This window comes from Somniosus microcephalus, chromosome 1 (assembly GCF_052327205.1).
Source record: "Somniosus microcephalus isolate GS21.2 chromosome 1, FLI_Smic_1.0, whole genome shotgun sequence".
In the NCBI taxonomy this organism is placed as follows: domain Eukaryota; kingdom Metazoa; phylum Chordata; class Chondrichthyes; order Squaliformes; family Somniosidae; genus Somniosus; species Somniosus microcephalus.
In genome coordinates, this window is record NC_140987.1 from 70,311,470 (window position 1) to 70,325,320 (window position 13,851).

The 13,851-nt window shown below is 46.7% G+C and overlaps 1 protein-coding gene across 2 annotated transcripts in view; it reads left to right on the forward strand.

Annotated features, from left to right (window-relative positions):
- LOC147124153 (leptin receptor overlapping transcript-like 1) overlaps positions 1 to 12,445 on the forward strand; it is a 49,107-nt gene extending 36,662 nt beyond the window's left edge. For both annotated transcript variants that reach the window (XM_085982845.1, XM_085982855.1), the window contains exon 4: positions 9,478 to 12,445. In XM_085982845.1, coding sequence (XP_085838971.1) covers positions 9,478 to 9,594 — 117 coding nt within the window. In that variant the 3' untranslated portion in view covers positions 9,595 to 12,445. The remainder of the gene's footprint in view (positions 1 to 9,477) is intronic.
- The last annotated feature ends 1,406 nt before the right edge of the window (positions 12,446 to 13,851 follow it).

Below are 13,851 nucleotides of genomic sequence, written 5' to 3' on the forward strand. Positions count from 1 at the left end.
TTTTTCTTCCTTTCATTTTCTATCTTTCTTAATTTTTTTTTCTTCCTTTTATCTCCCCTTCCCCTTCCTCCCTCCCCCCCCTTCCTCCCCCCCCCTTCTCCCCCCCACCCCCTTCCTCCCCCCCCACCCTCCACCCCCCCCCCCCAACCACCCCCACCCACACCTCACCCCCCCCACCCCCAACCCCTACCTCCCCCCCACCACCTCCCCCCCACCACCCCCCACCCCCCAACCCTACCTCCCCCCCAACCCCCACACTCCCCCCACCCCCTCCAACCCCACCCCCTCAACCTCCCCCCACCCCACCCTCCCACTCCCCCCACCCCCTACACCCCCCCTCCCCCCCACCCCTCACACCCCCCCCCCTCTCCACCCCCCCTTCCTCCCCCTCCCCTTCACCCCCCCACCCCACCCACCTCCCCTCCCCCCCCCCTCCCCTCCCCCTCCACCCCCCCTCCCCCTCCCTCCCCCCCCTCCCCCCCCCCCCTCCTCCCCACCCCCCCCCTCCACCCCCCTCCTCCCCACCTCCACCCCTCCACCCCCCTCCCCCCCCCTTCCTCCCCACCCTCCTCCCCTCCCCTCCCTCCCTCCCCTCCCCCCTTCCCCCTTCCCCTCCCCCTCTCCCCCCTCCCCTCCCCCTCCCCTCCCCCCCCTCCCCCTCCGCATCCTCCCCTCCCCCTCCTCCCCTTCCTCCCCACTCCCCCTCCCCTTCCTCCCCCCTCCCCCCCTCCCCCTCCCCCCTCCCCCCCTCCCCCTCCCTTCCTCCCCCCTCCCCCTCCTCCCCCCTCCCCCCTCCCCTTCCTCCCCCCTCCCCCTCCTCCCCCCCTCCCCCTCCCTTCCTCCCCCCCTCCCCCTCCCTTCCTCCCCCCCTCCCCCCTCCCCTTCCTCCCCCTCCCCTTCCTCCCCCCTCCCCTTCCTCCCCCTCCCCTTCCTCCCCCTCCCCTTCCTCCCCCTCCCTTCCTCCCCCTCCCCTTCCTCCCCCCTCCCCTTCCTCCCCCCCTCCCCCTCCCCTTCCTCCCCCCCTCCCCCTCCCCTTCCTCCCCCCCTCCCCCTCCCCTTCCTCCTCCCCTCCCCCTCCCTTCCTCCCCCCAGCCCCTCCCCTTCCTCCCCCCTCCCCCTCCCCTTCCTCCCCCCTCCCCTTCCTCCCCCTCCCCCTCCCCTTCCTCCCCCCTCCCCCTCCCCTTCCTCCCCCTCCCCCTCCCTTCCTCCCCCTCCCCCTCCCCTTTCTCTCCCCCTCCCCCCTTTCTCTCCCCTCCCCCCTTTCTCTCCCCCTCCCCCCTTTCTCTCCCCCTCCCCCTTTCTCTCCCCCTCCCCCCTTTCTCTCCCCCTCCCCCTTTCTCTCCCCCTCCCCCCTTTCTCTCCCCCTCCCCCCTTTCTCTCCCCCTCCCCCCTTTCTCTCCCCCTCCCCTTTCTCTCCCCTTTCTCTCCCCCCCTCCCCTTTCTCTCCCCCCTCCCCTTTCTCTCCCCCCCTCCCTTTCCCTCCCCCCTCCCCTTTCTCCCCCCTCCTCCCCCCCTCCCCCCCCTCCCCTTCCCCCCCCCCCCTCCCCTTCCTCCCCTTCCCCCCTCCCTGGGCTCGTGGAGGAGTCAGCCGAGGCATGTACAGTCATGTACACAGTGGAATACAAACACACACACAGGCAGGTATAACAGTGGTTTACCACACTGTAGTTACTAGGATTGTCCTTACACCCTTGAACAATGGTGTCACATTTGCCACTTTCCAATCCTCAGGCACCTCCCCCACATCTAGGGAAGATTGGAAAATTATGGCAAGCCCTTCCGCTATCTCCTCCCTCAATTCTCTTAGCAACCTGGGATACAAGCCGTCTGGACCAGGTGACTTGTCCACTCTAAGCATACCCAGCCTTCTAGTACATCTGTCTATCAATTTTCCGAATGGCAGGCAGTGACTCGTGGGGTACCACAGGGATCGGTCCTTGGACCCCAGCTATTTCACAATGGCCCAGAAATTAGGTTCGGGGGCTTGCCGCGCGTGCAAGCCCCCGATGTGCACTTACCCGGCGCGCTGACATTTCAATCCTGGCCCGCATTGCATTTCCTCTCACTGGCCCGCTTCAGGTCCTGCCGCGCTGTGCGTGCGTGACCCAGCGGCGTACTTAGTGCGATGAGCCGGCTGGGATCACGTGAGCACTGGGCAACCAATGGGAGGTTGCAGAAGTTCATGAGTTTGATAGTGAGAACTGTCAAACTCATGAAAACTCCTGGCCCCAAAACACTACTTAAACTTGAAAGAAAATTTTAAAAAAAACATCGCACTACTTAAATGAACTATAAATAACTGTAAAAAAAACTATTTTAAACAATTTTAAATTTTGAAAAAAAATTATTATATAAAAAATCAGGGTTAAAAATACACTTACCTTACTGTAAAGTCTTCAAAAATAATGAACCTGTGGAAAAAATTTCTAATTTTACTTAATAGACCACTTACCTGTTAAAAGTAAGTACTTACGGCTGCTTTTTTCACGTGTAAAAACCGGAGTCTTTTCCCCACGGGCAACTCTTCAAAAAAAAAAGGAAGTTCAGCGCGCACGCACTACCTGAAACCTCGCACGCGTTCCGCCTCTTAACCCCTTGGGTCTGAGGAGAGGAAATGCCGGTTTTCCGTGCATGCACTGCGCATGCTGAAAACCGGCAATTCCTCCGGGCCCACGCGTGTGTACCCCGTCCGTACTCACGCGTTGGGACAGGAATTACTGGCCCATTATATATAAATGATCTGGACAAGGGAACTAGATGTAATATCTCCAAATTTGCAGACAACACAAAGCTGGGTGGGCGTGTGTGCTGTGAGGAGGATGTCGAGAAACTCCAGGATGATTTGGACATGTTGGGTGATTGGGCAGAAGCATGGCAGATGCAATATAACGTGGATAAATGTGAGGTTATCCACTTTGGTGGCAAAAACAGGAAGGCAGATTATTATCTAAATGGCAATAGATTGGGAGAAGGGGAAGTGCAATGAGACCTGGGTGTCCTTGTGTACCAGTCGCTGAAGGTAAGCATACAGGTGCAGCAGGCGGTTAAGAAGGCAAATGGTATGTTGGCCTTCGTAGTGAGAGGATTCGAGTACAGGAACAAGGATGTCTTGCTGCAGTTGTACAGGGCCTTGGTGAGACCACATCTTGAGTATTGTGTGCAGTTTTGGTCACCTTATCTGAGGAAGGATGTTCTTGCCATGGAAGGAGTTCAGCGAAGATTCACCAGGCTGATACCTGGGATGGCAGGAATGACGTATGAGGAGAGATTGGGTCAATTGGACTTGTACTCGCTGGAGTTTAGAAGAATGAGAGGTGATCTCATTGAAACTTATAAAATTCTGACAGGACTGGACAGACTAGATGCAGGAAGGATGTTCCCGATGGTCAGGGAGTCCAGAACCAGGGGACACAGTCTAAGGATAAAGGGTAGGCCATTTAAGACAGAAATGAGGAGGAATTTCTTCACCCAGAGAGTGGTGAACCTGTGGAACTCTCTACCACAGAAGGCAGTGGAGGCCAGTTCATTAAATATATTCAAGAAGGAGTTGGATATATTTCTTAAGGCTAAAGGGATCAAGCGGTATGGAGAGAAAGCAGGGACCGGGTACTTACTTTGGATGATCAGCCATGATCGCATTGAATGGCGGAGCAGGCTCGAGGGGCCGAATGGCCTACTCCTGCTCCTATCTTCTTTGTTTCTATGTAATTTTCACCCGTTGCTTCTACCTTTTCCACTTCTACCGATATTTTGTCAGCATCCACCCCCTTAGTAAACACTGATAAAAGTACTCATTGAGTATTCTAGCCTTGCCCTACGCTTCTAAGCATATATCACCTTCTTTGTCTCTAATAGGCCCACCCCACCTCTTACTACCCGCTTACTGTTTACATGCTGGTAGAAGATTTTTGGGTTCCCTTTTATGTTAACTGCCATTCTACTCTCATATTCTCTCTTTGCCAATCTTATTGTCATCTTCACATCCCCTCTTAACTTATTTCACATCCCCTCTCAACTTATTGTCCGCCATATCCGTTCGAGTCTGTGTCCCTTGGACTTAAGGGAGCGAAGATGAGAACCGTACCGGGGGGGAACAGCCAGGGTGAGAGAGGGTAATTGTTTTAGTAGGGACTTGGGCATTAAAGATAGTGGTGAGGGTGTGGTTGAGCAGATGGATAGCTGCAGAAATTTCATGGTGAATGGAGGGCCAGAGGCTGGACAGTTGGGATTTCATAAGTGTAGTTGTAAGAGAGTTGGGAGAGAGTTTTTTTCCAGGGGTGGATACAGAAGGCAGTAGAGTTGGGGGGGGGGTGTGGAAGGGGGATATGGGTGGAGAGCGATACGAGGAAATGGTCAGAGATGGCCTTATCTGCAATTGACACGATGGGAGTAGCGAGGCCACGAGAGATAGCTAGGTCGAGGGGGTGACCGTGAATATGGGTTGGGGAGTTTACATGGAGGGAGAGATTAAGGGAGGATAGGAGGCTAGTGAACTCGGAGAGGAGAGAGAGCATGTTGAATTGAGATGGAAGTTGAAATCACTGAGGATGAGAAGTCGTTTGGTGCTAAGGAAGGAGAACAGTGAAGATATCTCGGTATTAACATTTTTATGATACTTGGGTGGGCGGTCGAGAACAAGAATTTTAAATGACAGGTGAGAGGGGTGGAATAAGGTGAGATGCTCAAAGGAGGAGAAAGTGCCAGAGGGGCAGACCAACGTGTGATTTGGTGATGAGAGCCACACTGCCACCACAGCGGTCTGAGCGGGGCAAGTGGTGAAAGGTATAGGTTTCATCACCCCTCAACCAAGTTTCTGTCAGGGCCATGATGCCGATGCAGTCATCCACGATAAGCTCATGGATGGCAAGGACCTTGTTCGCAAGAGAACGGACATTCTGGAGGGAGATACGGAGAGGGTCGGTGATGACTGCCCCACTGCCAGCATCCACAGGGTCAGCGCTTGGGGGGGGGGGGGTGGGGCGGGAGGGGAGGGAGATGAGGAGGAGATTGGCAAAATTTGCCCCCAGTAGGCATGCTGGGCGGAAAGGTCAGCGAGAGAGTAGGATGGGACAGTTGGGGTCGCTGCTCGTAAGGAGGCAGCGACGAGTGCCTCGATGGGCCCTTTGTAGGATGCTGAGACACACAGGGAAGCTGTGGGCTTATGAAGGAGTGAAGCCTGAGACGACGGCAGGAGAGTAGGAAAGACGAAGAGTAATGAAGGATTGGGGTAGGGATTTGGGAGGGCAGTGTATCCGAGAGAGGAGAATTGAAAGGAGGTATGACGACAAGAGAGTGCTTTCAGGGAGGGATAGAGAGAAAAGGAAAAAGTGTAATGGCAGCCAAAGTGCGCATGCGAATGGACACGGGAATAGCTCAGGTTACATAGGCCTGTTTAACTATAATAATTAATGGAATACATATTTCCTAGTAGCAGGGAATAGGTTGGGAATAATAGTAGGAAGACCAGGGTCAAAGTCAGAGGTCCCATGGAAGGAGAAGCTGATGTGAGCAGGATGGGGCCGGTACGGAGCATCGATGAACCCTGTCCAAAGCAGGCGAGTGAAGTCCAGAAGTTATTTGAAGGGTAGAGAGTTCGAGGGTGGAGGTTGTTGCTGTAAGAATGAGAGTCGGTCACGATGCAGAAAGATGATGGCTAAATTGACGCAAGTTGGTGGTCATAGTAGATCAAAGCAGCAGACAAAAAGTAAAACCATAACCCAGTGACCAGCAAAGCTGAAAACTGGCATAATGAGTCACCAGACAGCAAGTGGAACTGCTACCTACAAGCCAGCAAAACAGTAGAACCAGTTCAGCAGACACACAGCTGGAAGTTTAAAGGTAAAAAATATTTTTACCTTTTCAGAGATAGAGACAGCAGTTAAGTCTTGGTGTAATCCAGTGCAGAAATGTAGTGTAATCCAAAGTTAGTTCAAAGCAGAAACGTAGTATAATCCAATGTAGTTCAAAGAAATACAGTCTAGATGTCCAGAGAAGTCCAGGAGTTCAGAAATTAATTTGACAAAAGAATTCTGCAGCTTAAGACTTGAAGCGACTGCAAAACAAACCAGCGCCACAGACACTGAGTCAAACCGTGTAGTCAACGAGGTCCTGTCCCTGAGGAATCCAGTGATAGAGGTCAAGTTTCAGCAGAGTTCCAGCAGTTCCAGAGTGAAGTAATATCTTTTGGTAGGAAGAATGAGGAGAGGCAATATAAATTAAATGGTGCAGTTTTAGAGGGAGTGCAGGAACAGACCTGGGGGTGTGTGCACACAAATCTTTTGAAGGTGGCAGGACAAGCTGAAACAGCTGCTCAGAAAGCAAATGGGATCCTTGGCTGTATTGATATATAGAGTACAAAAGCAAGAAATTTATGCTAAATCTTTATAAAACACTGGTTAGGCCTCAGCTAGAGTATTGTGTTCAATTCTGGGCACCACATTTTAGGAAGGATTTTAAGGCCTTGGAGAGGGTGCAGAAGAGATTTACTAGAATGGCACCAGGGATGAAGGACTTCAGTGAGCTGCAATGCACTGCCTGAAATGGTGGTGGAAGCAGATTCAATTGTAACTTTCAAAAGGGAATTGGATAAATACTTGAAGGGAAAAAAATTACAGGACTCTGGGGAAAGAGCAGGGGAGTAAGACTAATTGGATAGCTATACCAGAAGCTGGTACAGGCATGATGTGCCGAATGCCCTTCTGTGCTGTGTCATTCGATGTAAAATTTCCCCCAATATGGTAAACAAGCAATTCATTGGTTTGTCTATTTTATCAAGAAACACCTCACATCTAGTGTGTTGTGAAGTCTCTGGTTCTGGGTGCTCAGCAGGGGTTGTCTGGCAGGTACCCCTCCCAGCTGTGAAAACAGAGAGGTATAAATAGAGACAGAAATACAGGCAGTCAGTCAGGTCCAGCAAAGGCCATGTAGTCAGTTAGGTTTGAAACAGAAAGCTGCAAGGTAGGATTTGGAGAATGCAGGAGGATAGTTAGGGGTTAGTTTATTTAGGTCATGGAAAACAACACTGATGTGGGATAGCGTACTGTGTTCATTATTTAGTGTTATTACGCAAAGACAAGCTGTACCAATTGAACTAAGTGAGTCCGATTGTAACTGTCGCTCTATATTTACATGCTGTGAAATATAGCAGCTCAATGTCTGGCCTTGTCTTACCAGGTGCTTTCTCAGTCTGCCTTTGAGAAAGTTGGAGAGGCATGTGCAAAAGACGCAAATATCTAGTTCAGCTCACAAGGGGGTACTGTTATTACACTCCCTAGGTTACATTATTAGCTATTGGGCACCCCAAATGTAAGACGCTCAGATGTCTAAGGCAAGATCCTAAAATTGCAACACAAGCTGCAGTACCTCTACTGGTGGAGTTGTATTGAAGTGTGATACATTTACGTAGGCAGTTTATATTATAAATACGGTCATAGGAATTTATTAATGAAGGTAAATTGGTAGGAAGTGCATGCAGACCCAAGACCTAACGTTAACTCTGTTTCTCTCTCCACGGATGCTGCCTGGCCTGCTGAGTTTTTCGTTATTTAAGACTTTTAATATGTTGTTTATAGATAGGTAGATATATTTAACACATTCTCTCATCCTTAATCATTTTCTCGCAGGACTATACAGATCGAATTTACATTTTGAAACATCTTGTTTTTCTTCTAACATTGGCACATCCCTTTTGTCGGAGGGCGCCCAAATTTGTGTACACTGTTCTGTGGTCTGACCAGTGCGGCCTCAAGATTGCTGTATCGGATTTGTACTGCTATATACCCTTGCATTTTTTTTTTAAGCTATCTTAATTACTTAATTACAGGAAACTTTGGTTTATCCGGAGGTTAACTGTCCGGAATGCGCGAGCCACTGGCAAAAATCAGGAGCCGTTTCGTTAGGTTTTTTTTCTTTTCGTTTTTTTTTCACCAGTCAGGCTCTGCAAGGTCTCGCTGAAGCTGTTGCTAAGCTACAGAGACGCTTGCAAGGTACGGCCGACTGTTTAGAAGCTGTTGCTAAGCAACAGGATTTGTTGCCAGATACGGAGCTCAAAATCTCCGTATGTTTCAACATTAGCGCTGGTTTGTCCAGCAGTTTTGATGGGACGGCAACAGCTCGGTCCCGTCGGTGCCGGATAGCACAAAGTTCCCTGTACATTGTCTAGATATTGCCCTAGGTGAGTCCAAAATTAATCATAGTGCTTTGAGTCACCTTAAACTAATTCTAATACAAAAGCAAAATACTGTGGATGCTGGAAATCTGAAATAAAAACAGAGGATGCTGCAAATACTCAGCAGGTCAGGCAGCATTTGTGAAGAGAGAAACAGAGTTAACGTTTCAGGTCGATGACCGTTTGCCAGAGCTGGCGAAGGGTCATGGACCTGAAACGTTAACTGTTTCTTTCTCTACAGATGCTGCCTGACCTGCTGAGTATTTCCAGCATTTTCTGTTTTTATTTTATGCTAATTCTATTCTGTTCATATTGTACACATGTCTCAACTTATTTTGCCCAATGTGCAACAGTTTGCATTTGTCAATATAAAATCTGTCATCTGTATACCTAGTTTTGTAAATATTCAAACAACTTGGATTCTCAAACCAACTGCAAGATTGTCAAATTTGCCGATAACACTAAAATAGGCAGTGCAGGCACAACTTTGCAGGTGGATGTTAGTCCTTTATGCAAATAGGCAAACAGATGGCAGCTGAAATTTTAGAACACTTGACACATGCTCCCAGGCTGGTAAAACCCCTTCTAGCACTGTTAACTATCTTTTAACCAAATTCATACACGGTTCTGACAAAGGGTTATGCCTGAAATGTTAACATGTCTCTTTTTACAAATCCTAACTGACAGTCAATTTTTATTTTCATTTCAAATTGCCATCATTTTCTGGGGTTTTTTCTTATTCATATCCAGTCCCAGTCAGCTTAGAGTTTTTGTATACAGAAGTTTTATCAAAAGCTTCTGAAAATGAAATAACCTAAATTACATCATTGTCCCCTTCAATCTGTAAGATCCTTAAAATTGTTCAGGAGATTTGTTCACTATGATCTTCCCCCTTCTTAAAGCATGTTCATTATTTCTTACAAGCTCTGTAAGACGCCCAATGTGTACAAATTTAGTTTATGTTCTGGGCTTGATCCCACAATATGTAGGAAATACAAATACTAGATCCTACACAGAACCCTAGTATTTGCATTATATAGGAAATGTGAATGTTAAATCATAGACAGTATCCCAATATCCAAAATATGTAGAAAGTTTGAATGTTAAATCACACATGGTATCGCAAAAACCAGAACATAAAGTTATATGAATGTTATATCACACACCGGAGACCAATACAAAAGCAACAAGGTTATGTTGAACATTACAGGACCTTAGGCCACAGTTGAAGTTTTGTATCCAGTTTGGATACTTTAGGTTACTAATGTGCCACAGTATTTCTTTTTAAACTAGTGTTTTTTATATTTCAGATTCAATGGGGAGCATGTTCTCTGGTGCTAACTGGCAATATCATCATCTTTGCAACAATTCTGGGATTTTTTGTTGTTTTTGGCACTAACGATGACTTCAGCTGGCAGCAGTGGTGAGAGGTACACACTCCGGTGGATACTGGAGGGAGAATGCGTCACACTGTAGAATCCATCCGAAAACGAACTGTGCAATAATGTCAACTACTGTCCAACACCAGAGGCGACTGAGTCATTTTTTCCACTGACATTTGTCAGTCTACGCAAATGTACATTTGTAAGAGACTGCATCCCTTTTTGTTAGCCTAAACATTATCTACACATCAAGACACAAAGTTTGATTTTACAATCCCTATTGCTGCAACATTGATAACTATCTTCTAGGAAATGGGCAAAACTAGCTGCAACTTTGTAGGAAACACTATTGAAGAATCAACTGTTTGATTTGCTATTTTTTTCTGTTAGCTTTGACTTGAAGCTTTTATAAACTAACAAATGGGATCTATTCTCTTTAAATCAAAGTATTTACTGCCTTTTGTGTTCCAGTTTACACAAAAAATGGCGTTTGAGTGTACAGTAAGATTTTAGTGCTGTATTGTAAAGTTGGGTCCAGTACTGCATGCTGTATTATAATTGAGCTTTACTGTGTTCATTTGTATGTAATAGATCAGTATAAAGTCAGAAAAGTGAAACTTGTGCATTGTGATGTCTTTACAATTGGTAGATCATTTATTTTTGTCTTGCTGTCGTTTTCAGCGTATTTACAAAAGGAAGAGTTGATCAGAGTGTCCAGTAAAGCTGCAGATATATATTTTTTTAAATTGTACTCAGTTCATTGATATTTGTGTGACTTGTGTTCTCTGCATCTTAAATCTCTTGTGTTGCTGTGTTTTAATGTGCCCTGAAATTATTACAATACTTTAGTAAAATCCTGAAAACATAAATGTCAGGACAGGAAAAGGCCATCCATCGAAATTCACCCCTCTAGTACCCTAACTCAACCTTTAAAGGCACCTAGTACCTGAACTTTCCAATTAAAGCTCATCCCTCCAGTACACACCTCTAGGCCAGTTTCTCCAGTCTCCCATCAAAGCCCATCCCTCTAGTTCCCTAACTGCCTCATCAAAGCTCCTTCCTCCAGTACCCTAACTTTATTTCAGCATCCATGTGTATTTTGAATGTCCCTACTGTTTGTCTTTTCTAACCTGATTGGCAGGTTATTCCAAGCACTTCTCCCTCTGGGTAAACACACTTTTCCTTGGATCTATTCTAAATTTACTTTTCATTAATTTAAATTTATATTCCCTAGTCCTACTTCCCCGTCTTACTTTTTGGGTTTCTGTTTATACCATTTAATATTTTAGATACTTTGATATCTCCCGTTAGCTGCCTTTATAGAATCATAGAACGTTACAGCACGGAAGGAGACCATTTCGGCCCATCGTGTCCGTGCCGGCCAACAAAGAGCTTTCCAGCCTAATCCCACTTCCCAGCTCTCGGTCCGTAGCCCTGCAGGTTACAGCATCCGAAGTGCACATCCAAGTACTTTATAAATGTGGTTAGGATTCCTGTCTCTACCACCCTTTCAGGCAGTGAGTTTCAGACCCCCACAACCCTCTGGGTGAAGAAATTTGCCCTCAAATCCCCTCTAAACATTCCCCCAATTACTTTAAATCTGTGCCCCCTGGTTTTTGACCCCTCTGCTAAGGGAAATAGGTCCTTTCTATCCACTTTATCTAGGCTCCCCATAATTTTGTACACCTCAATAAGGTCTCCCCTCAGCCTCCTCTGTTCAAGGAAAACAAATCCAGCCTATCTAGTCTTTCCTCATAGCTAAGATTCTCTACTCCCAGCAACATCCTTGTAAACCTCCTCTGTACCCTCGCTAGTGCAATCACATCTTTCCTGTAATGTGACCAGAACGGCACTCAGTACTCTAGCTGAGGCCTAACTAGTGTTTTAGACAGTTGAAGCATAACCCCCCTGCTCTTGTATTCTATGCCACAGCTAATAAAGGCAAGCATTCCATATGCCTTCTTAACCACCTTATCTACCTGGCCTGCTAACTTCAGGGATCTGTGGACATGCACTCCAAGGTCCCTTTGTTCCTCTACATTACTCGGTGTCCTACCATTTAATGTGTATTCCTTTCCTTGTTAGCTCTCCCCAAATGCATTACCTCACACTTCTCCGGATTGAATTCCATTTCCCACTGTTCTGCCCACCTGATATCTTCCTGCAGTCTACAGCTTCCTTCTTCAGTATTAACCACGCAGCCGATTTTAGTATCATCTGCAAGCTTCTTAATCATACCCCCTATATTCAAGTCTAGATCATTGATATATAGTCTGTAGGGTTTGACCTTTCCCCATAACTCAAGCTCTTTACATTTAGGATCAGTCTTACTGCTGTTCCTCATATCTTTTTCCAAAGAATGTCCATCTCTGTTGTGTGTTGACCAAAGCCAACCACAGACTCAGGTATGGTCTGACCAATGCAATGAAGAAGGGAAGAGAATCAGTTTAAGCTCTAAACTAAAGTTGAAGTAGAAAATTTCAAAAAAGCTGTGTGTGATTCATACTTTATTTTTAACATCTGATTTTACTTAACCAATTGTTTTCTATTCCATGCACTCTGTACTGTGACTCAAATTCTGTTTCCTGTGTTGCTACCAGTGTGTCCTGGGGTTGGGAAGGTGGTGGGATGGGTGGTTAATCCATAGTGCTATCATATCCGCTGAGAATATATGAAGCATCTCGACAATCGCTTTGTAAAAGAAAACCATGGGAGGTCTGTGATGGTTTCAACAAAAGCTATAATATTGATCTGCAGTGAAGCAAGGCATGGTTATCCCTCAAAGTATAATCTGGTTTTATGTCAAAGCAACCCTTACAGGTTTTATTAGGATTGAAAAAAGTCATTTAATAACACATACTTGAGACCTTCTGAAATACAATGAAGCTTTACTGAATTCAATTCTGTGAAATGTCATTTTTATGCAGAAAATATTTTTGAACCTAATTAACCTAATGCACTTCCCCTGGACAAAGAAGCATTTATTTACAAGGTTGCAGAATCCCTGTAACTGGAAAGCAGATTTTTTGAAAATATAGCTTCGTGAGATTATATTGAATTAGAGCTGAAATATCTGACACTGCGTCATGAGAAATGTAATCAATTTGTGTCGGACATGGAAACATTACTTTTACATAGTGATGTTAACCTGAAATTTCCATTTGCAAGTACAGACTAAAGTCTTTAGAGACTCTGTATTAACTAATATTTATATCAAAAGATTGCTTCCATTTCATATGGTAAATCTGTATATTAGAACTCATGGCAGCGTTTAACAATTTTTCTATTTAATTATCGCAAGCATCCTTGTAAACTTGGTAATTTTAACACGTGACACATTTTTTGTAGGTTTGCCATTGAAAGTTATTTGTTGCATGAAAGGTTTCATTCCCAGTAACAGTGACTGGGTGTTTTATCACCTCCAGCTGTGACTAGGTGCTTTATCCCCCTGTAGCTGTGACTGGGTGCTTTATCCCCCTGTAGTTGTGACTGGGACCTTTATCCCCCTGTAGCTGTGACTGGGTGCTTTATCCCCCTGTAGCTGTGACTGGGTGCTTTATCCCCTGTAGCTGTGACTGGGACCTTTATCCCCCCCGTAGCTGTGACTGGGTGCCTTGTCGCCTGTAGTTATGACTGGGACCTTTATCCCCCTGTAGCTGTGACCGGGACCTTTATCCCCCTGTAGCTGTGACTGGGTGCTTTATCGCCTGTAGCTGTGACTGGCTGCTTTATCCCCCTGTAGCTGTGACTGGGTGCTTTATCGCCCGTAACTGTGACGGGGTGCTTTGTCGCCCGTAGCTATTACTGGGTGCTTTATCCCCCGTAGCTGTGAATGGGTGCTTTGTCGCCCGTAGCTGTGACTGGGTGCTTTGTCGCCCGTAGCTGTGACTGGGGGCTTTATTCCCTGTAGCTGTGATTGGGTGCTTTATCGCCTGTAGTTGTGACTGGGTGCTTTATCCCCTGTACCTGTGATTGGGTGCTTTATCGCCTGTTGATGTGACTGAGTTGTTGAGGCCCTAGGCTCTGGAATTCCCTTCCTAAACCTTTCTGCACCTCTTTCCTCCGTAAAGATGTTACTTAAAACCTAATTCCTATATTACAACAGTGACGTTACTGTTGTGTATGTCCCTTTAAGGGAATAACTGGTCTCAGACTGCAGTACCGGCAGTGACCACCCCTGTATAAAAGGCCCTAGCAGGCTTCTGTAGTTTCAGTTCCAGATTGTCTCCATTCAGTAAAGACTTGTTAAACCAACTCCTGCATTCCGTGTCTCGATTAACACACGAATTTAATACTGGCGAC